At 41.6% G+C, this 25,763-nt stretch overlaps 1 protein-coding gene across 1 annotated transcript; it reads right to left on the bottom strand.

Moving 5' to 3' along the window:
* Positions 1-409: 409 nt before the first annotated feature.
* Positions 410-25,433, bottom strand: LOC121924841 (integrin beta-like protein 1). The gene is made up of 5 exons (XM_042456333.1): positions 25,353-25,433; positions 17,055-17,171; positions 9,704-9,850; positions 4,490-4,603; positions 410-1,994 (listed from the first exon to the last, which is right to left on the bottom strand). The coding sequence occupies exons 1-5, from the start codon at positions 25,414-25,416 to the stop codon at positions 1,903-1,905; spliced, it is 534 nt and encodes a 177-aa protein (XP_042312267.1). The 5' UTR covers positions 25,417-25,433; the 3' UTR covers positions 410-1,902.
* Between the last annotated feature and the right edge of the window lie 330 nt (positions 25,434-25,763).

Below are 25,763 nucleotides of genomic sequence, written 5' to 3' on the forward strand. Positions count from 1 at the left end.
CCAGACTAAAGAGCCTTATCTCCCCACAGGCTTTGGCAGAATTTTGAACATCCCGGCAGTACTTTGTCATAGTTACTTAAAATAATACCAAAGCAAAGCTCTGAAAACAACTTGAAGCATGAATTATAATGGCTCATATTATCTAGCTATTTGAGCTGGCAAATAATCAGTTGCATAATGTAATTGGCACTGATTCATCATTATATTGCTAGGCAAATATTCAGATAATATGGGTTTGTGTTAGTTTCCAGCTTAGCTTTGCCCCATCATTTCTGGCTCTTTCAGCAGTTTCCTACACTGTGTATGATCTTGTGTTCAAGCTGTGTAGCTATTTGGAGCTTTCTGAAAGGCATCTGTTCCCTATTTGTGGTGGCCAAACAATGGTTTGTGGGTTTTATAGCCCTGCTGAGATGCCAAGTTGGATGGACTCTTAATCTATTTCACTATTTCATCTGGAGGTAGCTTTGAAAGTATGTCCTTTTGGGCACTAGCTTCCCAGACAGAATCAAGCAGCTTCTCTTAATGCATCACCATTACTTTCTTTTGGGGTCTTTGATGGCATGGGGGAGTGGAAATCAGCCAAAGCAATACACATATACAAGCTACTGGTTTACTTTTGTCACTTCACCTCTGCTTGCTTGAAAAGAGTTTCTGACAGCCTAGGGAAGCAGGAGCTTACAATTCATTCATGCAGAAAGATGGATATTCCATGTAGGATTGCAGTCAATGCCATACACCTTTCAAATTCTTTTTAAAAGCAGCACATTTGAGGCAACTAAGTGGGTTATTGAAAAACACTCACTTTGCCAAACATTTGCATTGTTTCTCCCTTGTTAGTTCCCCTGCCCTGCTACTTTTTCTTGGTTCCATTTTTTGTCTTATCTTCTTCTTTCTTTGTCCCCCCACCCCTCCATACACTTTAGTTAAATTGTGTAAGCTATCACATATTGGGGTGGGTGGGTTTGAATATGAGTTTGAGTACCAAACATTTCTGGTGTCACACTATCACATAATCAGCAAAGATTATGATACCATATGGCTCATCACACTCAATAGAATTAAACTGCATGTTGGGCAAACAATAACAAAGGAAGAAGGAAAATGGTAAAGAGCAGAATAGCACCACAAAGATGCAGATCTATTTTTCACATATTTTTCATGTCTCAAAGCATGATGATGGGCAGCATTTTTCAACCCATTTAAAACACACATACAACACAATACAACAGCAAATACTTTCAGCTTGGCCATAAACCTGGGGAAAGAGGCAATTTGGCTGTGTAGAGGAAGAGATTTCTTTACACGCTCCCATTCCATTTCCATTTCTTCCCTATTCTTGCAAACAGCTGCATTAAAGGGGGGTAGTAGATGGGATGACAAAGCAGGAAAGACATCTAGAGGTAGGTTTGTAGGAGGGAGGGGAAAGGAGGGGAGAGATAAAGAAACTACCAGCAACAAAGGGATCACCCCCCCACTCCATCCTACAGACTTCTAGCATATTCCTGAACAGCATGACCCTTTCACACAAATATAGTTCTCATTATACAATGAAGCCAAATTCAATAATCTGAATATGCCATGCAATGCCTCTCAACTGTGCAATTTCCAGCAAACAATAATTGTGACCCTCTTGAAGGTATATTGTATTATTTTTGATACTGGGTGTTTTCATCCTGCTCCCACTCATTACACTGAGAACAGAATCAGAGCAACAAAGAGGTGTGCTGATTTGATTTGATTGGAAAAGAAGCATTTCAAGTTCTCTGTCTTGGTCTTACTTCTAGTGGTGAACATGTTTAAAGTTGATTTTATTCTAGCAGCCAATATTGGAAGGAAGTCCAAAATCCAAAAACGTACAATACCAAACCAGAAATCTTTCTTCTTCAGTGTTCCATGGCAGAGTTAGGGGTATTCTGTCCCAAGCCAGATTTCACAAGCATTCCCAGTCCAGCCTTCCCAGCACTCACAATTTCCACAGCTACATATACCATTTCCTGGAACAAAACAAGACAGACTATAATTATGCATAATTGAAATGTACTGCATTAAACATGTGTTTCTCTGTAAGCCATAAAGCACTGTAAAACAGCTTTTATTTTTCTCAGTACATATTTTCTCATCCTGGGCAGAACTTGCTTTATGATTTGACTGAAAATAGCTAGTGAAATCCTCTTTTTTAAAAGCAATGTCATCAAAAACACAGTCAGTGCTTTAATGAAGACATCAGAGTTTACATCCAGCTGGTTCAGTGCTGATTTAATGTTCATGTAAGAGGCCAAGGAACAAAGGGAAATAGACACCTTCGTCCTTTACATCCACTTTAGCTAGGATGGTGGAGACACCAACATGTGCTCTGGAGCTAATTTAATGTGGAGAGCTTGTTTGTACCAGCCATCCTTCAGTCAATTAATTTATCTTGAAAAAATTAACAACAGCAAGACAGGGAAAAAAAATTATGATGAATGAATAGAGAACTGGAATGGCCAAAACAATCCCACTACAGATTGATATGTTTATAAATTAAAATATGAGTGTCATGGAATATTTTCAGGTCTTTGACATCCAAAGAATGTAAGTCAGAGATGGGCAAGTGTTTTTCACAAAGCAGTTGCGTGTGTCAAGCAACTGTGTCGAGCATGACAGCCACCCCACCACTAGCTTGAAGCAACTATTTCAAGACATGGATGCCAGGATGAGAAGATACAGCAGTGAGGGGTTAAGAAAAACAGTGTGTGCCATATGGCCTGTCCTACCCACTGAGTCTCCCACACAAGCTGAATGTCAACTAAATTTCATTTCTATACACAACCCCCCACAATAGTAGTATCTGCTGTCCAGGCTCTGTGACACACCCAGCGTTATGTTCCATCAAAGAGAATAGCCAGAGGGTTCAGGAAGAACAGTGAGGGTTTACTATTTCTGCACCCACACGAGTGAACCACTGAGTAAGACTGCTGCCTATTAGTACAGTTCGCCCAGGCTTCCTATTTATGTTCACTTTTCTTCTAAAAAGCACAGGGTGGTGTTTTGACATCCCTCCCCCCCTCACACCAGCTCTCTGAGCCTTTGAGTTGCATGATTTAGCAGGGATTTTAACCAAAATATTCCTAATCCAGATCATCCACTTTACCAATTGCACCACTAGTGAAAGTGTAAGACATTAGGTAGGGATACTAATGCCACCCATGCATGCTCAAAGCATGTTGGGCATGTGACTCAAGTATAATTTGCAATGGAGTTCAGATCACATCCTTCACTTCAACTAGACACAGTGGCCAGAATCCAGGTTGGGAGATATAAGCCAACACCGAGTTACGGTGCTACACAACGACTCCTGGTCAAACCTTCACAATTCCCACTCCTGGGAAACAACCACTGCAATTCCCCTGTCAGTTGGGAAGCAGCTGACCTCTATTTCCACCTCCTCCATGAACAATCTCCAGTGGAACAGGCAGAAGCAGATTCTGTCACAAGATCTCCCCTACAAGGAGAGAGGTAGGACATCAGCCAGCTATTTCCTGATCAACTGGGGAACAGAACCTGTTGACCACAGCAGCTGCTGCCCAGTAGGTAGGAACTAGGAGACTTTCACAGTCTCTATGTAGCCCCTAAACAATAGGCTATGTAAGAATCATGAAATGTAACATTCACAAGTGTCTAACCTAGGTTACACATTCATAACTGCCATAGAAGATTCTGGACAAATTTTTCTAACTACAAGCCCTGACGTGAAAATGATGTTCTGTGTGGCCCTGTGCAATTGAGAAGAGCATTAGAAGGACTCTGTGTGGAATTAAGTCCTTTTCACTACTTGTTACTCCTTCATTCTTCAAGGCTACCTGAACATTAAGTCTAAACACTCTCTCACACACACACAAAACCCCAGTCTACACCACAATGTACAGGTTCTGTGATGTTCCTTCCTATCAGCAAACTAAACAGGGCTGCTGCTCTGTTATGAAAATGTTTTTGTAAAATGAAATTGTTGTTTGTTTGTTTGTTATACTATTTTTACTGTTTGACAGCTTCATTTACAGAGCCCATTTCCTTCTCACACTCTGGTTGGAAGGCTTCCTAACTAAGAATTAGAAAGGAACTTTTCCCCTCACAAGAATCTAGATGTGTCAGATCTTGTTAGTCCACCACAACAGTCATCCTAGCATGGCAACTTCTGGATGTGTTGGATGGATCACAGTGCTCACCATCTCCAGACAATGGCCATGGTGGCTAGAGATGATGGGAGTTGTCATCTGAAACCTCTGGTGGGATCTGGGTTGAGGAAAGCTTAAATGGAACAATTTGCTCCTTTCTGTGTGCTTCGCTTTGTGGTGCAATGGGGTTTAAAGTGTATACATTTATTACCAGGAGGCTACTGAGTGGATGCTCAAGTCTTTTTGGGCAGTAGGTGGTGCCAGCCTAGACAATCTCCTTCAATTGCTATAATACTATGAAGAAGGAAGCTAAGGTGTTTTGGGGAATTGTACTCCACCTGTGCAAATAAGGCCGTCATGTTTGTCACAGTCTCTGTCATCACATTCACAGAATTCTCCTGTAATGTACCATTCCTGTGGCGAGCAGACACACTTTCCACAGTGACATGAACCTGAAAGTACAAAAATTATTACTGGCACTTACAGAACAGTGGAGCTTCTCAGTCGGCCATGGAACATCTCAGGCACACACAATCAGTGCCTATTAATAATAAGCCATTGTCTACAAGGAGATAATCAAGATAAAAGCCTATTGAAGAGAAGGGTGTTATGGAGGTGTGCTTTAACTTGAAGTGTTCTCTATAAGGCCCTGCAGTGATTTCCCTCCATTTTGATTTAATCAGGAGTTACTCTGAAGAGAGAGGTTTTCTCTTTGTTCCCAGAGCTATACAATCAAGCCTACTTTTCCAAGCAGGATTAGAAAGTGGGATTTTGGAGCTCAGGTATGGGGCAGAGAAAAGAGATAATCCCTCTGGCCACTGAAATTGCAAGAACTGAAGCAGGGATAATAATGGTCTGAAGTAATAATCATGGGGTACCTTATTATGCTCTAGCCAGGTAAAGGGACAAAAACCACTCCAATATCCCATTGCTTTTTCTTTTTCTTTTCCCAAAAGCAGCCAACACATTTGTTGCTCCCATGGCTTCCTTATTTACCTCTAATCTGATGAACTCTCACTCTTTTGAACTGGGCACTGACTACATGCTATATCATATTCTGTGCAAAGCATCACATATGTTCAGTGCTGTTATATTTACAGGAACAACTCTAGGGGGGGGGGAAAGAATAGTCTGGGCAATTAAGACCATTACTGTCAGTGCATATATTTTGCTATAGATATTGGCTGAGACCCTACATCAGAGGTTACAATGCATAACTTTAGGATAACGGAGCTACATCACTGACATGACACACAACCATGCTAGTGAACTGCAACAATGCACAGTGGAACAGCATGCAAAATAGCCTGGAACACAATTGGGATTCTCATTGTGCAATGTGTCCCAATGCATAATGCGTCCCATTGTATTGTATTATGGTGACACTGCTGGATCTTTCCACACAACAGTCTTGGAAACATAGCCGTGTCTCTGCTCCCTTCCTAAGAATATGAGCATTATGGAGCATCACCATTCACATTTACATGATTGGAAGTCAGTCTGTGATCATGTAAATGCCTAACAACTTTGTGTGTGTGTTGTTATTGTGTGCCTGCAACTTGTTTCAGACTTAAGGTAAATTTTAGGCAAACCTATAACTGGCTTTGGGTTTTCTGGGGCTGAGAGCGTGTGACTCATCCAAGGTCACCCAGTGGGTTTCCATGCCCAAATGGGGAATTAAACCCTGGTCTCCAGAATCCATACTGGTGCTCTCTCTCTCTCTCTCTCTCTCTCTCTCCCGTTCGCTCACTCTCACATACACACACATACAGTCAACCCTTAGTATCCACAGGGGTCTTTCTCTCCTCTGCTCTGTTTCAGCTATGTGCAGGCTCAGTCATTAGGGGCAATGGAGTTTGCTGTCCACAGATGCTTAAATCCATGGATGGCAAGCCTGCGGTTGGAGAGGTTGCACTGTATATATTTATACACACATACAACACACACACCATGAATAAAACCTGGGAATACGTTTGGGAGCACTGACTACCTCTGTTTCATGATATCCCTGTTACTAGTTTATTTTGGTTAATCTGACAGGCTGGATCCTGGGACCCTCTGATCTTATCTGTGTCTGGCTGCATCTACACCGTATAATTACCGTAGTGCAGTTCGACACCACTTTAACTGCCATGATTCAATGGTATGGAATTCTGGGATTTCTCATTTTGTGAGATATTTAGCCTTCTCTGCCAGAGAACTCTGGTGCCACAACAAACTACACATCTCAGGATTCCACAGGATGGAGCCATGACAGTTAACACTATGAGCTTTATTGCACTGAGTTCTCGACCCGGCCCGGCAGGAAATGGAAACGAGTGGGGGACGGATTTTACCGCACACACCCGTCCCTCACTCGTTCCGTTCCCCCTCTCCTCCCTGCCCATTCTGTTCCAGAGGGAACGCTTTTTGAGAACTGTTCAGAACAGTTCTCAAAAATTCCCCCCTCTGGAACAGATTAAGAACGGAAGAGAGGGGGAATGGAACGAATGAGGGACGGGTGTGTGCGATAAAATCCGTCCCCCACTCGTTCCGCACTCGTTCCAGCTCCTTCCGTTCCGTACTCAGAACGGAACGGAAGGAACGCAGTGCGATAAAGCTCTATGTCAAACTGCATTAATTATGCAATGTGGCAACAGCCTCTGTGGCTTAATACGTAGTTTTGTACTTAGACCAAAACAAGCAGGACTGAAATCTACCTTCTACCATCAGTTTCCCTGGCACACATGGTTGCAGATCTTTTGTAGCTGATTATGTATTTCACCACAACACCATCCTCACCAGGAATCAAAAGCACACTCAGCCAGTCAAGCAGAAGTGAAGAATTTGGTGTCACATTAAGTCCTTTAAAAATACATCTTGCAATCAGAAGTCTGAAAATGCAGCAAGAAACTATGCTGTGGCACTAGCTCACAGAGGTTTAGAAAATTTATTAGGAATGTCTTGCATGAGAGAAAACTCTGTTATCAGCTTGATCTTAAAAATTGTTTACCAGCATGGAACTGCTTAGTATTGTGCTCCAACAACTCTCTCTCTCTCTCTCTCTCTCTCTCCTCTGCTTTGGTGGAAAGTCTCTGTTCACTGAAGGTGTCTTTCCCTGATTTGTAAGGATTCCACTCCAGGCCAGCATGATTCCCAAACCCTTGACATCTCATTTTCTGGACACTTGGGGAATTGAAATTAGGAGGAGAGGAGGTATTTTACAATAGCCGACAAACTGTTCATAGATCTATATTTATTAAACAAGCATAGGGGCCTACATCACTTACTAGTGGCCCAAACAAACAGGCCAAAATAAAGCTCCTTCAGGTCACTTTGGAGGTATGCTGTTTAAATGACACACACATCTTAAGAGGCCAGAAGCTGCACTAAAACTGCGCTCCAATTTTTAGGACTGGAGCATGGTTTTGGCATGGCTTCTGGCCTCTTATGATGCATGCATCATTTAAACAGCACACTTCCAAAGTGACCCAATGCAGCTTTATTTTGGCCTGTCTGTTCACACCCTTAGTTATGAATGTGTAACTAGGTAAAGTGGGCCCTTAGTATCCACTGGGGTTTGGTTCCACCATGGATGCTCAAGTCCCTTGAATACAGTTGCACAGTAAGATGGTGTCCCATTTAGCTTTTTGGAATTTATAATGTTTTAAAATATTTGCAAGCTGTGAGTGCTTGAATCCATTGATACAAAGGGCTGACTGTATTGTCTCCTGGAATGGCGCTTCAAGCCCATCAACAGTTAGCATTCTGCTGGCAATCAGGGCACAAGCAGATGATATTTCCAGCCCACTTCCACCAGTGTTAACATTAAGTTTTTCATACCTGGCTGAAACGTCACTCAAACATTGCGCAAACATCCCTCAAAGGTGGAGGAAGACCATGTGTGTGGAAAGCTGGCACGCTTCCTCCATCATCATGTAATCAACACTCCCTCTTAGCGTCCCTGAATCCTTCCAGGGGAGTGGATTTCTTATGAACACAAACTTTGCATTCATAGGAAATCCTCTACCCTTGAGACAATTTAGGGATGCTAGAGGGAGCGATGTTTCCATGATGATGGAGGAAGTGCACCTGGCTTCCACATGTGCATGCTTTTTCCACCTTTAAGGGATGTTTGAGCGACATTTGGGTGATGATTCAGCCAGGTATGAAAATAAAGCTAAGACAGGAATCCTACTTCTAGTTGTTGTAGCCTCAAACAAACCTTTATCACTCAGAGCATCTCCCTGGAGCTTAAAGGGGCATTTACAATCATAGCAATAGTGCCATGATTGTGAATATACAATATAACAGAATGCATAGCTGTTATGGATCCATAACTCTAGGTCATGAATCAGTAACTGCTACAGTATATGGCATGCCAGCCAGCACATTTAAGTATATTCAGCCATATGCTACAAAGAGAAATACTCAGCAAACAGATCTAGATGGAGAACGAACTGAATATAGATCTAACCCTAATACAACATTCCACTGCTACTGTGAAAAATTGGGGTTGGAAAGCTTGTTTAATTTTCTTTATTCAACATTTTGCAGGGATGTCCTGACTTTCTGTATTCAGTAGCTGTGCTGATCACACAGTAGCTAAGTTTAGGAACAGAACTCGGGCCAAGCTCAGCTTTGTCGAAGTTTCATTTAGACAGGACTGGATCCAGACCAGGTGTGGTGATGCTTGGAGGAGACTCATTGAAACATGAGATATATATATTTTAAAGGGCTCTGCTAACAAATAAAAAGAGGAAAATCTGTCCCTACCTTCTGCCTTGTCCTCATTTTCTGGCAAAGTTTGGAAATAGAGGATTGTTTGCCATGAAACTCCTTCCTGCATGTGCTCTTGCACAAACATACTTGCTTAGAAATATTTTGAAACATTGGGCCACGTCACCATCACATTTTGTTTTTCTTTTTTCTTTTAAAAAAAGGTTTAAGTGATGTTTTAAAAACTCAGCGTATGCACATGAGACACATAAATAAATAATTCCTACTTACAATGACCAATGCATACAGGTCACCAGAGATTTAATCAGAGATGGGAAGGAAGGTGCAAAATGTCAACCACACATCCTCAGGGCAATGGCCCTGCAGTGATCAGACTAAGTATAGAACTGAGTTTAAAAGCAAAATAACAGCACAAAGGAAGGAAGGAAGAATTGAAGGAAGGAAGGAAAAAGGCCTTCCCACTCAGATCAACTACTGTATTTCCTTTACAAAGATTTAACAAATGTACACATGCCTGCTGCTTCTAGCACTCAAAACATAATGCCAAAATGTACTCCCTGATACATAATGGTCCCACATAGATCTATACTCCCACAACAACAACACCAAATGGAATAGCCTGCTGTTGGTAAACAGTACCTGAAAGCAAAGCTTCTAAAGACAACATGGAGAACTTCCCAACAACAGCGCTGTGTATTGTAAGCCATTCTGAGAAGCTGTTTAACAGCAAGGGGCCTACAAAAGAAAGCACTACAATTTATAACCCACAGGTTGTGCTTTTTAATCTCCTGGAACATGCTCGTACTCAGCATCAATCAGTTCCCTATACTTACCTTTTCCTGAGCACAATATGCCATCCGCCGATTCGCAAAAACTTCTACTCTCCTCTTCAGTCATGTTGCACTTTCTTGGGTGTTGGCACAACTTTCCAAACCATCCATCCTTACAAATGCATCGACCACAAGAACAGATCCCATGATCTGGAATGAGAATCAACCATGGCAGTAAGATGACCTTTTTTTTGAGACTTTTCCCCTCTCCTGTTCTCTCAGGCTGGATATTCATCATCTAACCATTGCCTGATCCCAACAAAACTAAGACAAATTCAATTTGCCCAAAATTTGGTTGCTACTCACTGCATCTTCTACCAGTCTCCCCCCCCCCCCCCAAAAAGAAAACCCACCTCCTACGTTTTTTTAACATCTGGAAGATTTTTATTAGTAACGTTTTTGTGTAATGGTAATGAAATGATTGGGAATGATTCACCTGAGACATTTCTGAAACGGGAGCATATTCAAGGAGAAAAAGAGGTTAGCAAATCCTTTAGAATGCTGCTTGGTGAGTTTTGTGGTCAAATAGTTAGTTGCTGAAGCCTAGGTGAGATCTCTGCCTGTCAGGAAATTATGTATTATTTGCATGGAATATAATTGCTTGAATTTCAACCTCCAAGATAGTACTTGGACAACATCAAAATTGTGTTGGAATTGTTTGCAAGTAATTGCAACCTTGCCACGATTCACTTGAGAAAGATCCCATATTATTTTTGGAGCCCTAGGGCTAGGCAACATTCAGCAGGTGCAGTTGTTGCCATTCCAGTATCACAATGATCAAAGAAGCTACACCTGTTGAATCTCCTATTGAAGATTATTAACATAGCCATTTTCCAGGGAGTAGTGATTATCAAGCAGCTTCTTGACATACCCAGATTTTTGTCATTATCAGTAAACTAAATGAGGGGGGAAATGTTGAATAATATGCAAAAGACATTCCCATAAGTGAACTGTGAAAAACAAGATACTTTCCATGCTTGATTTACAGATTTTCCATTCTATTTTCTGTATCTTTCCAGTAATGCTCCTCCATATAATTTCAACATGTTATATATTTCTTTTGGTCAATTTGATTCCTCTTGGGACCCAACTAGGCAAGCAGTATGAAATCTGTAGCCCTAAATTCTGAAACTTCTGAAACACCTTAGGCTATTTTTAAAGATATAATTATGAGGAAACCTGTGGATTACTGTCAGGGATAATGGCTAATATTTCTACCCATAGGATATTTTGAAAAGGACAACTCCATTTAATTACTCCAGATGATCCTTCTAACCCATGGCATGGCATGGCATAGAAGATATTATTACAACACAAAACTGTAAGAGTCCTATACCAGGTTTAGCTCATAGCATCCCAAAATATAATTTAATCAGGAAAATTCATGTAATCTTCTTTTTCGTTTAGGATTATTACTGTGATGGACAGTACTGGGGCCCATTCACACTACAAATTTACAGTGCTGTTATTCTATGTAACTATCATGGCTGCATGCCATGGGCCAGGGTCTTTTGTTTGTGAAGCATAGAGAAGTTCTCTGGCTAAGACTTCTAAATACTTCTCCCTACACCACCAACCCCAGGATTCCACAGGATGGAACCATGGAAGTTAGTGGCAAAACAGTACAACCAAATGGCAAACAAAATGGTGAAAGGTCTGGAAAACATGTCCTATGAGGAGCTGGGTATGTTTAGCCTACAGAACAGATGGTTAATGGGAGATGATAACCATGCTTAAATATCTGAAGAGATGTCTTATTGAGGATGGAGCAGGCTTGTTTTCTGCTGCTCCAGAGACTAGGACATGGAGCAGTGGATTCAAATTACAGGAAAAGTGATTCCATTAGGAAGGAGTGGTGGAATCTCCCTTCTTTGGAGGCTTTTAAACAGAGGCTGGATGGCCATATGCCCAGAGAAGAAAACTGGCCTAAAAGACAGGAGGTTGGGGGGCAGGCCAGTTAAAAGGAGGCTGGTAATACATATTAGCCAACTGAGAGTTATAGTTGGTAGGAAGTGAAAAGAGAGTGCTGTGTGGATTCAAGAAAAATCTAGAAAAGAAAAGAATTGTAATTAAGCTAACTAGTAATGCCATTGAGGAAGCAGGCTCATGTCTATGAAAGCTCATGCTTCCAACTTCTATTTTTCAGTTAATCTCAAAGTTATTGCAAGATCCCTTTGCATATTAAGCTAACTAGGAAGGGCAGCAGCCATAAGAGAAACCTTGAAATAAAGGCAGACCCTGCTCTTCTTTTTAGGTGTTGTTTCACTCTCTGAGGGCCCAAACAATCAGGCCAAAATAAAGCTGCTTTGGGCCACTTTGGAAGTGTGCTGTTTAAATGATGCGTAAGTCCTAAGAGGCCGGAAGCCGTGCCAAAACCACGTCCCAGTCCTAAGGACTAGAGTACTTTGGCGCAGCTACTGGCCTCTTAACATGTGTGTGTAATTTAAACAGCATACCTCCAAAGTGACCCGAAGCAGCTTTATTTGGTCTGTCTCTTCGGGCCCTGAGTATGTTTTGTGCAAAATGAAATCAGGTCCCAGCCACATCAATAGAGAAACACAGGGACACAAATGTCTGTATATCTGTAACCACTGTATTCTCTATGTGACAACCTCACAGCAGTTTTACAGAAGGATTAGGATGGAACAGAGGCTCCAGGGTAAGAAATATAAGTCTGCTAGGATTCTATAATGATTTCCCATTTTAGGAGAAAGGCAGGATATAGATGTGATAAATAAATAAATAAATGCCATTTAGACCAGTGATTCTCAAGCTATGTGATATGGTAGACCAACAATCCCTCCCCATGTCTGCTACATATTTGTGCCATATTATTATCATATTCATATTTATAATTAACAAATATTCACATCATTTCTTGGAAACATATTGCAGACCAGCAATGACATGTATACAACCACAAATAGACACAAATCCAGCTCTTTCAAAACTCTTTTAAAAACTCTTTCAAAGCCATAATACTTCCATTAAAGACAAGGAGGACAGGATATTGATTGGCCCACCTGAAGGAACATTTATTCCATCTCAATAGAACAACTGCAGAATGGGAATACCAGTGTTCCACTCATGGGGTGGTTGTGTGGACAAGAAAAACAACCTCCTCCTCCCCCTTGTCATTATTGCGGGCCCATGTTCTACATTGCCTACTTAGTTATGTAACTAATGCATAACAAAGAAGCATCTCCCAACCTGATCCCTCCACACGTATTTTACTAGACAGCAGCACTGGGAGCAGGTGATCAGAGTGAAGGAGGAAGGTTTCCATCCCATTCCACCAGTGAGTGAGGCTGTGGAAGCCAGAAGCAGGACTCCTGTTGCAATTCCTTGTCTCAGCCTTGCTCACTGGTGAGAGGTAGCGGAAATGTCATCCTCATGAACAGACCTCCTTTGTCTTATCCAACTTCTGCCTGGTGGAGCAGGTTTGGAAGGGCATTTATGATCAAGGCAATAATGTCATGAAAATGACTATATACTATTAGTGAATATGGAGCAATTACTGTAACTTTAGGTAATAAATTTATAGCTGCAAGGCAGAATTCCAGACATTATTTGTATCCCACTTATCCCCAGATCTGAATCCAAGGCAGCTTACAAAAACGGAAACAGATACGCCTTTTAAAACAGATGCAGAAACAGCTTATGAGATTCTAAAATACATGGGAGGGTATGAAAATGCAGTTGAAATGGTGAAGTGTGATATTGCTCTGGTCTATATTCTTTCCTATCCTCTCCTAGAGATGGATGTTTCATTGATTTCCTCTTGAAACAGTTCAGGCTTGAAACTGATAAAATATCCTAACCATGGTCAACACAACAAGGACAAGGAACTCTGTAGGTTTGCAATCCTAAGCATATCAATTATATTTTTTTTAAGGAATGTCTGTACATTTGTGATCAGAATGGGTTAGTGTATTTAAGGCTTTATCTGTTTTCACTTTTCAGAGAAGAAGGCTAAGGAGAAGGGCAAAACATTTGGTGAGATATCCCATTCCATTTGCCTTCAGATGATGGACAGCTGCATTTTCAAGTCATTATAACCATGCAAGATCACAGCTCTTTATGCCTTCATCTGTCACATTCCTCTTATATTTACCTGGGCCTACAGTCATAAAAGTAAGCTATTACTCAGTCTTAGATACTCAGAGAAGGCAGCTGACAATTCTTATTCAAATTACTTCCTTGACTTTTACCCCTCTTATTTTGGTAGTCATGTATCTTGACATAAAATCCTTGACTTTCCCTAAGATCCTGCCAGCTGTAACACATTCTGTTTTCATCCTTTGCATAAGAAATGTGACTAAAGTTGATTCTTAGTTCCCACACTTATCCGGTACACAGGAGCCCAAAGAAGTGGATACTGACAGGCCCTTGAACCTCAAAGTGTTTTTATCAATCTGTCTGATGGTAGACTGTGAAGCTTACCACACAGGTCCTCCTAGGTCCGTTCTGAGAACAGAAAGGAAGGAGCAGGAACGAGTGCGGAATGAGTGGGGGACGGATTTTACCGCACACTCCAGTCCCTCACTCGTTCCGTTCCCCCTCTCTTCTGTTCTTAATCCGTTCCAGAGGGGGGAATTTTTGAGAACTGTTCAGAACAGTTCTCAAAAACCGTTCCAGAGGGGGAATGGAACAAGTGAGGGACTGGAGTGTGCGGTAAAATCCGTCCCCCACTCATTCCATTTCCTGCCGGGCCGTTCTGAGAACGTTCCAGAAGACCAGTGCAGTAAGCTCCTAAAAGTTGTCTGCTGGTATTAATCTACAACAACAACAATAATAATTTTTATTTATATTTCCCACCTCGCCCTGCGGATCGAGGCAGGATTACAACAATAAAAACAACATTACAAGATTTAGAACTACAATATCATATTAAATATACTCAATAAAACAGTATGCTACCAATACAATACATTAACTAAATCATCATTTAAAATACATATCTTTACAAATAGAGGTGGAGTATTTCTAACTCTCTTATAACACATTTGATAGATAGGCCTGCCGGAAGAGATCTGTCTTAAGTGCCTTCTTAAAGGCATTTAAGGTGGTAATGAGACGGATCTCCTCCAGCAAGCCATTCCATAATTTAAGAGCTATGGCAGTAAATGCCCTGTGGGAAGTTGTTGTCAACCTGGTCTTTATGTGCTCTAATAAATTCTTCCCGGTTGTTCTGAGAATGTGGGGCGGATTGTGTAGGGAGAGGTGTTACCTCAAGTAACTTGGGCCTAAGCCATGTAGGGCTTTAAAAGTAATAACCAACACTTTTTGTACTGTGCCCAGAAACTAATTGGCAGCCAGTGAAGTGATTTTAGTACACGTGTTACATGGTCTGACCTAGACATTCCAGTGACCAATCTGGTTGCCACATTTTGCACCAATTGAACCTTCTGAACTTGGTACAAAGGTAGCCCCATGTAAAGCGCATTACAGAAATCTAAACGAGGGATTACCAATGCATGCACCACTGCTTCAAGGTCCTTTTGGTCCAGGTAGAGATGCAGTTGGCGTATCAACCGAAGTTGGTACCATGCACTCCTGGCCATCATATCCACATGGGATGATAACTATAAAGATGGATCCAGGAATACTCCCAAACTGTGAACTTTGTCCTTTAAGGGAAGTGTGACCCCGTCCAGGATTGGTTGACAAAATTCCATCCCTGGACTTGGTGTACCTATCGCAAGTACCTCTGTTTTCTCTGGATTCAGCTTGAGTTTGTCTTCCCTCATCCAGTCCATTACCGACCCAAGGCAGGCATCCAGAGGAGAGATGCCATCCTTAGTCACTGCAGCAGTCAGAGGAATAGAGAAATAGATTTGGGTGTCATCGGCGTACTGATAACACCCCATGTCTCTGGATGATCTCTCCAGCGGCTTCATGAAAATGTTAGCATGGGAGACAAAATGGCGCCTTGAGGGACACCAGATGTCAGCTCTCTTTTAGAAGAGCAACTGTCCCCCAGCCTCACCATCTGGAATCTGCCCGAGATGTAGGAATGGAGCCACTGGAGTGTACTGCCCCCAATACCTAACTCCCTCAGGCATTCCAGAAGGATACCATTGCCTATGGTATCAGAGGCCGCTGAGATGTCCAAGAGCACCAACAGGGCCACACTTCCCCTGTCTATGCCCAGATGGAGATCATCGACTAAGGCGACCATGGCAGTCTCATTGTTGTTGTTGTCGTTATGCTACAGAAGAGGCAAAGTTTGAGTGGCATCCTATGAGAGGATTATGATGGCATAAATTGGATATGTTCAGTGTTTTGATAAGTGCAGAAATTATAATTCTATTCTAGCCAACTCACCACCAAAATTCACTTGTAAGCAGTGCAACTCTTTCTCAAACACATCTTCTTCTATGGGAAAATAGCTGGATGCATCACTGGTCACCCCCCTACCCTCCCATATTTAGTGTTACATATAAAATTTAAGGTGTGACCAAAGGTTTGACATAAAATTATGACTGTTAATCACTGTCCAGTTTGTTGGCACACTCTGCATCCCGCTTACTGTATTTGGGGTCTCCATATTTTGTATTTCATATCTGGAGTCAGCATGTTCTTGAGAAATTATAATGACCTTTAGGAACACTAGATCAGGTTCCCAGGAGAAAAGGAGAAAAGACCCAAAGCATGTGGATAATCTAGGTAATAATACAATCAAGGCTAAATGGGTGTACTAATTGCTCCTTCTCTGCTTACACCCCTGCTGTGCTTCCTGCCAACTTCCCTGACCATTCACCCTGGGGTTGTCTTGACCAATCAGTGTTTTTGTCACCCTGAAGTTAAAACCATCAACCAGCCCAGAATCCCATTGTCGATTCCTGGGACAGAACACCAAGCCTCTGTTACCTCGCAAGATAGCCCATCCCCAGAGGCTAGTTTTCAGATATAAATACTGGTCTCAAAAACCTCTGTGCACACAGTACACATACAGTTGTTCCAGGCTACATTCCATGTATGTTCTGTGTCACCTTCAGACCTCAGTCTGAGCAACTCCCACTTTCTGTCGTCTACTCTTCAGACAGGTAAATACTGCCCTCTTTAAACCCCTCAAATGACACCCCGCATGGACATATTCACTTTAGAATCAAAACATGTGGAGGGTGCATGCCTTGTTTTCAAGCACAAACATGCTTCCAGGGAAGAAGATAACAATTTCTTTACACTGGTGCTTCAGCAGAATTTAGTGGTGCAACAGAACATTGGGTGGTGACACTGTAGATATACAATGCAGCTTTCCCATGTAGCCAGTGGAGGAGGATCTAAGAGACATACATACACACACACAAAGAAAGTTGGTCACTCCTGATTAAATTTAAGGATAACTTACCACTGCAAACATTTCCATCAATATCGTCACACTGTCGATCATCACACTCACAGATTTTGCCATATATTTTGGACTCTCCCGGAGGAAAACAAGTGCACTGGCCACATTCACATTTTCCTGTAAGAAGAATTACCCATTAAATGCTGGCAGTCATCGAGGTCAAACTGTTATTAATAGTCAATGGGTCCAACTAGTAAAACAAAATAAAACAGAACATCAGCATGGAATATGAATGTAATTATTTGTTTTAATGGAGAAATTCTAGAGAGTTTGCTGTATTAGGGCATGAAGTTCCTTCTTGTCTCAGGAACACAGAACATGTCTTCATACTAGGTTACAGTATTTATCCACCACATCCAGCTCTGTCCCTGCACATGGGCAATGGCTCTCCTAGCTTTCAGGCAGAAGAATAATTCACTTGCAAAGAAGCTATGCCCCTCCTGTGCTACTGATGCTATAACTGGGCTGGCGAATTGAGGTAGATGTCTTAGGGAATAGATTATAGGAGACAGCAGCAAGGTATTACAGGAGAGAGCCGTTGTGATGAGGACAAAGGAACGGGTCTTCCCTTGGTGATGGGATCCTCAGAGTCCAATACGAAAGTGGGCAGACCTCAAGATCCAGAGCCTTGGGAAAAGATGACAGATGAGAAAGTGCTGGGTGGGTGGTCTGGAAGGGCAGAGCTAGGGGTAGAGCTGGAATGAGAGTGACTAAAAGAGAGGTAGTCGCAGGATGGAGGACTGGTAGACAAAAGGTGGAGCAGCCAGACGCATGGATGGAAAGGGAGGAAGGACCATGCCCAAGCCGGGAGGGTTGGAAGGCTGCAGTGCTGAGATGCAGGTGAAGTGCCCAAACAGGAAACTGGGACTCAGAGGTACTCAAAGTCCCTAAAGAAAAGGGCTTTTTAAGATAACGACCCCAAGCAGTAGATGGGAAGTCCAAACAACCTGCCTCCCTTATCCAGCGAGAGGCTGGGACCCCTCCCAGCCATGCTGGGATATTCAAGGCAGGTGCTGGCCAGCTGGTGGATAGCCTGGGGCCTGGGAGAAGGCCGAGTGGGAAAGTCTGAAGAAAAGTGATAAAAGTAGGAATGGCCCTTGATAGAGATATAAGTACTTTCAATTACAGGACTGGAGAGTTTGTGAGGTAACAATTCTTCCGGAAGGTGGGCTGTTTGTTTGGTTGAAATAGTTAATAAAAAGTTTGTGTTTGAGCAGCATTACTGGGTATGTCTTGCCTTTGGCTAGAGAAGGGAAAGATGGGAAGAGAACGGAAGGCTCCTGCACAGGGCGTGGCCTGTGGCCCAGTGACAGCCATAATCCAAACAGCTGTACCCCATTATCCACCAGTAATAGACTGCATGAGAAGTTGCTGTCACATTGCAATAATGAGAGCAGCGGTGGTGACAGGAGAGCTGTAGTGGTGTTCCACATGTGGCACTCATCCATCTACTTATCTATCTGTTACTCAGATGCTTAGAGCAGCATATACACTCTACGTCAATGCTATGCTAACGTGTGGAATGACATATTAAACAGGTTAACCAAGAAGTCCACTTCACTGAAAGACTTAGGTATTTATTATTTATCTGAATAAGTAAGTGAACATGATGTTCTCCCAAATGTCTATATCATCTAATGCAATGGTTCTCAAACAGTGATGCAGGACCCCTGGGATTGCTCAAGGGGATCCCGATCGCTTGATCTCTCCTCCTCTTTCTCCTCTTACCAAACTTTTTCTGTCTTGGAAAGGATGAGAAAGACAAGGAGGGCATGTGGGGGCTCTGCCTGAGGGAAGAGGAACAGGAAAAGGAAGAAGAGAGCTATTTCCTTATGAGATGTTAAAATATGAAAACAGTTGCCCCTCCTTTTTTGCGGACTTCAGATCCATGACCCTCACAGACTAATCAGGAGCAAATGGAGGGGGTTAAATGGGACGTGCACCCATGGTGCACACCTGCAGCCACTCACCGGCACACTCCCCCATTCAAGCCTATGGGGCTTGATTATCTACAAGTTTCCGTTTTCATGGGGGTGGTAGTGGTTCTGGAACAGATCCCCTGTGAAAACAGAGGACTGACTGTAGATGTGAAAGTTTGAACAAAAATATACACATTGAACAAACAAACTATCATGTCAAGTGCCAAGGGGGCCACAACATCCAAATGTAGATGTAAAGGGGATCACAAGAGTATAAACGGATCTAATGCATTATTAACCTCTTCTTGTTTTTTATGTATGCATGGTTTCTTTGCCACCTTCAATAACATTTTTAATTATATAAGATATATATATTGACACATGGAGGGGGAGAAAGAGATTATTGGAAAAGTAAGGTTTTGGACTACATTGCCACAATCACCCAACTATCATGGCCACTCTAGAACTTGTATTCCAAACAAGAAAGGAGGGAGGGCTGGTTTCCAAGCACTGGTGTCAATTTACTGTAACTGTTTGTTCCCCCACAAAGTGAACCTGAAATCCATATTATTTAGCAGTGTTTTCAGATATTGCATTTGCCACACCCCAGGTCCATGTCTTGCAATCACAACAGTTGACATTATCCACACAGTACTTTGACTAAATAAAGTACACTCTATTATATCCTATTCACTATTTTTTAAAAATGTAATTCCTCTCCCCTGACCATGAGCAGCCAATATGTTTGACAGACAGACAGGAACCACATTTCAGATCACAACATAAAAGAGATTGGCCTACTGGGCAAAAGAAACCTAACAACAACAAAGCAAGACAGCAGATTTCCAGGCCCCAGAGTGAGATAATTTCAGCAGCTATACTATTTTATCAAATGTGTCTGCTGGGGAAATAATAGCAGGCCCACTCGTGTTGGCTGCATCTTCTTGTTTCACATTGTGATAGCCACACGTTCAGTGCAAACTTGATCATTTGAGTAATCAGAGGTTCATGTAAAGCTGAAAAGGGATCAACACTTCACCAACGCATTCTTCCCTTTGATGGAGTAATAGCTTTGCCATAGCAACCCTGTTACAGAGCGGAAGCAAACACCAGAAACATCCTTTAAGAGCAGAAGGCTTATAGAAACAATGAAATATTCAGGATGATGATAATCTATACCTTTAACAAGCAACAGCAATGCAGACTACAGATGGACAAGCTCCACATGGCTCAATTTGAAATCAGATCAGCATTCTTGTTTTTTTTTTTAAAGAGACGAATATCTTAAAAAGAAGAAAATTTGAAAGAACAAATCTCCATGAAAATTGTTCATACCAACCAAATGGAAATGCCGTGCAGGCTGTTTACAAATATAAAAATGAAAATAGTAAGTGAAATCACCAGTTGTTCAGTAAAGACAAATGATCCTATCAAAACTGTGTTAGGGTTTATCCACACTACAGAATTAAAGCAGTTTGACACCACTTGAACTGCCATGACCATATCGTACAGGAATCCATGGATTTGTAGTTTGGTGAGGTACTCAGCCTGCTCTGTCTGAGAGCTCTGGTGCCTTGCCATACTACAAATCCCAGGATTCTGTAGGATAGAGTAATGACAGCTAAGGCAGGGTCAAACTGTTTTATTTTTGCAGTGTGGATGTACACTTAGAATGTAATAATACTAAAATGTTAAAATATTCCAATGTTATAAGTCAGCAGTAAATCAGTAAAAATAAAAATCAACAACTTAATGTTTGCTTGAAGAGGATGGCATTAACATGATGTCTGAATGCTACCCATGAGGATGCCAAGTGGATATCACTTGGGAGGGTATTTCATAAATATTCCACATTACTGTGTAGGCATATCTGTGGTAGCCTATGTTACACCACTCTGAGCAACAATCCCCAGAGATAATTTCATGCATGGGAACAGGCCCTTCCTACAGGAAGACTGGTCTTGGGGCTTTAAAAAATCAGTACCAACATATGAGTTTTAGATAATGTTGTGTTATTTATGTCAACTAATAATCATGACAATTTGATGGCTATTAATTAGCAATATTGATGCAGGAATAGATGTATGGAAGAATAACTTTAAAATGACTGAGTATCTAAGGATGACGGTTGGAATAAGTGAGTAATGAGTAAATGAGGAGTGTGAGCTGTGGAATAGTTCTAGGGGAGAGAAAGGTAAGATTAAGGTACAAAGAAAGCTGGAATAATGGAGACAACTGAGAGTTTATAAAAAACGTCTGAGAAGGTAATTTGTAAGAAAGTGTTGGATTATAGTATTTGGAGGGGGGAAAGAAAATGGGGGTATGGCTATGAGTTAGATAGATTGTCAGTATGTCTATGTAAATAGGTATATGTGTTGGAGTATACTAACTGTGTAATGTTGGTATTGTTAAATATGTGTGTCTTTATTTTTATTTTTTTAAAAAGTCTTAAGATTTTTTTGTATGTGCATAAATGTTTAATAAAATACTGTATATATTTAAAAAAAATAAACACTTTGAATTCAGCTCAGAAACAGACTGGGAACAGACATGAACCTTTATTTTACTCCCATTGGCAGAAACCAGTTTTCAGCATTAACCACAGCAGAAAAACTCTTGGAAAAGCCCTCTATTCACCAGCCCATAAGGAAGGTGCCTTTGCATGCATGAAGTCTCCTTTCATATTTTGAGCCACATAAGATAGTTCAGGGAATGGGGTTATTATGTTCTGAGTAAGTGAAATCTACAAGAAATTTTGCAATATGGATGGAGTGCGCCATGACCTCCTCCCACATGATTTTCCATTCGTCTCCTGCATCAGTCATCCCGCATTCCCTGACCACCGAGCGCTCTTGATGCTCACTGAGATCTTCTTTAGAACAACTTTCCTCCTGGAGTTTGTTCCCCAAGGATTTTTTTTCCTTTGGGGTACTTCTGCAAACCTTGGGGATTGCTTGACATCAGCCTGTTGACATTTTTGTATCAACAGATGGGTGAGTGGCTAAAGCCACTTTAGCAACATAACCAGTGTCACTCACAACCTGCACATTTGAAACAGAGAGAATCATATAGACTCACTGTCTGAGATGGGCAAATTCCAATATCTATTTATTGAAGTAAATTTAAACTCTAGAGACATTTCTTGTTACTAATTACAAGGGAAGCAAATCAATGGCACTTCTGGCTCTTGCTATGAAAATGTTCTTTCTGCAGCTTGTAGGGAAGCCTATTGAGAGAACTCCCACTTTGCAAGAGGGAGTGGCCATGGGACAGACAAACTTCCCAAAGGCACAGAAATTGTGGAAGGACATATGAGACACACTGGGCTTTCCAAAGATAGCAAAGAGAACCAGGAAGCAAATTAGAAGATTGATTCCACACATCCTTAAAAGAAAGGGAGGGAAAAAAAGAAGAGGAGGAGATCAGTTCACAAAATATCTCCTATCTAAACCAAGATGAAAGGATAAGGACTTTGGAGCCATGTTATAAAGACGTGCCACAAGAATGAATTTTTTGGCAGCAATTAAAGTGCAAAATGTTTCATAATTTCCCTAACCCTTTCATTGCCTTTTGCAGATAAACTAGACGGAACTTGACTATCTCCCTCCCTCCCACCTCTCTCTCTCTCTCTCTCTCTCACACACACACACACACAAACGCACATGAACACAGAAGAAAACACACTATAGTTTTTTGTGGGTTTTTTCGGGCTATGTGGCCATGTTCCAGAAAAGTTTCTTCCTGATGCTTCGCCAGCATCTGTGGCTGGCATCTTCAGAGAATGTTTGCCTGGAAAGGACTTGGGTATATATAATGTGTGACCTGGAAAGGCAGGAGTGAATTTGCATGTATATTGTTTTTGTAATGGCAGGCCTCAGGGTGGATTGATGTCTGCTTGATAGTGCTCATTGTCTGCTGGGAGATTTTCCAGGTCACACATTATATATACCCAAGTCCTTTCCAGGCAAACATTCCCTGAAGATGCCAGCCACAGATGCTGGCGAAACATCAGGAAGAAACTTTTCTGGAACATGGCCACATAGCCCAAAAAAACCCACAAAAAACTATGGATGCCAGCCTTGAAAGCCTTCGACTTTACAAAACACACTATCTTCTTGGTTCTGCCCATGGACTACAGAACAGCTGGTGAGAAGCCCCCACACTGCTGGTTTTGCTTCCTGGTCCCAACTTGTGGAATAAGAAGGGTGTTTGTAAGGAATGTGTCAGGAGAAACATCTCCCTAGAAACATTCAGATCTCCCTTTTTAAAAAATAAATAAATAAAAAGTATCATGATCTTGCTGTTGGATGGCAATGCTAGTCACATATCTTACAATCCTGCACACAGTTACCTGGGGTAGAATTCAAAGATATAGTCATGTTAGTCTGTAGAATCAGTATGTAGTGAGATCTTGTAGCACCTTTAGAACTAACTGAAACAAAGAGGTTGGCAGTTCATGTTGTCAACTTCTTTATTTCAGTTAGTTTCAAAGGTGTTACAAGATCTCTCTACATGCAGTTACTTGGGGGTGAGTTTCACTGAAAACAAAGCAAACTACTTCTAAATCACTCTGCATGGGCTACACTGTTTGAGTTCAGTTGTATGGTCTCTGCATCATACTCCGAAACTACAGACTCCGAACTACAGACTCCGTTCAAGAGTAGTCCTTAAAGAAGGAGGTCCACTATCAGGCTGATGTCATTGGTGCCAACCTTTGGCTACCACTGTCCTTGCCCCTCTGCCATCAGTGCTCCAGTGGTGACAGGGAGGCAAAGCAAGGGGCCATGTCAGGAATTGATACAGGGAGGCCTTGGATCTGCAGGGTCCAAAGACATCTTTGTTCTTCTGGTACTCCCTGCAAAGAGAACAACACTACACTAGTGGTTTAGTGAAAGAAGGGAGGACTATAAAGATGTCTTTGACATTCCCAATGACCTTGCATCTCCCATAAGCAGTCCCAATCTACCTCAAGGTGGGTGGGTAATATTTTAATTCCAGGGCAGGACTTTAAAAAGAAAAACCCATCAAGTAAACTGGAATTTCCTCTTTGCCTCCTGCTTTAAGATGAGATCTCACCTTGGATCTAAAACAGGTTTGGGGGAACTTGGAAAAATTATCTTCCACACTTCCTAGGCTGTATGTCAAGAATATAACTTTAAAAAAAGATTTTAAATGACTTTTATTAACATAAAAAACCCTACACCTCTTAGGCAAAGTTGTTATTATATCTGCACAAAGATGTTTGACATGCTTAAAGACTAAGCAACATATAGCAAAGGACTGTGGCGTTTTGGCCCATTTCTTCTATGCACCACATGAGCCTATTATATTGCTATTCACCATTGCCTTTTTTAAAAAAAGAAAGAAAGAAAGGAAAGCTGCTGAAAATGTCTCATGCTATAGGAACAACACTGAATATAACCCATATGAACACTGCTGAGCTCATTAATTACATGCATTTGAACCAATTTCCAGATGCCTGTAGAGGATAATGGAAGCTTCTTTGTAAACAGTTAGTTTTTATTTAAATACAGTGTGCTTGAACTACAGTTTATAATTTATACACATTTCTGCTCCATTTTGCTGCCTGCAAAACGCCAACGTGAAAGTGAATAATAAGAAGTGTTCCTACAAAAACGCCATCATTTCCTTTTCATTTCGATAATGCACAAATTCTCACAACCCTTCCCATTTGGAATTCATACACTGCCAGCTGCAACAAGGAAAGCAGAATTTTGGTTTTACATAGAGCACTTGGGGTCAAATTGCAACATTGGTCTATACTACAGATCCACCCCTGTTTCCACAGTAACAGAGTGCTTTGCCATTTTGATGGTATCCTTGCATCACCATAAATTTGGAGACTGGGAACTAAGACAAAGAGTAACATTGCATTAGAGAGTGCTGTCTTCGTACTGGGCCTTCAGTAAGTTTTGATAGTCACATATCTTACTCCCATCACAGAACTTGAAGTTAATATTTTAGAATACTTAATAGAACATTCCCCGACCTGGTGCCCTCCAAGTGTGCACCTACTTCACTACTATCCCTATGGTAGAACACAGCTGGAAGATTGGGCCAGTTGAATAGTTACCTGTCTTTTAACTGAATAAGGAGCCCACAGATTGTTCTTTCAAACTGTGAGCCATTTTGAGTCCCAATTTCGGAGGAAAATCAGGATGATAACAATAACAACAACATCTGGACCCTGTATGCACGAGTGAAATAAAATGGCCTTTTCCCATTCTCTGGTCAAAGAGACAAGACAACGATGCATGGCCCAAACTTTGGTTCTGGTGTGAACAGACTAGATGATATCTGGTCCATTCGGCACCACAAATGAAGTATACTCCCCTTAAAATGTATTTCAGAATCTTACTTTTTACCTTGGATCTTCTCAGAAGATCTGGAGCCCTCCGTTCTGTCACTGAGCCACCTAGCATGTCTGCCCCTGGGCACCTCATTCTGACCTCAGAGCAAAGTGATCCATGGTGGCAGCGGATGCACCCGCTGGCTCAGTGGGACATGTGTGTTATCAGCCACCTGGTGTCAGAACGGAGGGCCTTTGTAACAGGGGAGGGTTAGGGCAGCTCCAGAACCAGGACACTCTGGGCTCTTTGGCCAGTGCAGACAGATTTAAATGCATTTGTATACCAAAAAATAAATAAATGATACACATGTCTTTAGGAAGTATGAGATAGCCTTCATTTATTAAATTATGAGTTATCATCCATCATAATAATAAAATAATAATAAAATAATATCTTTATTACTGACTATTATAATAGAA

This window comes from Sceloporus undulatus, chromosome 3 (genome assembly GCF_019175285.1).
Source record: "Sceloporus undulatus isolate JIND9_A2432 ecotype Alabama chromosome 3, SceUnd_v1.1, whole genome shotgun sequence".
NCBI classification, from domain to species: domain Eukaryota; kingdom Metazoa; phylum Chordata; class Lepidosauria; order Squamata; family Phrynosomatidae; genus Sceloporus; species Sceloporus undulatus.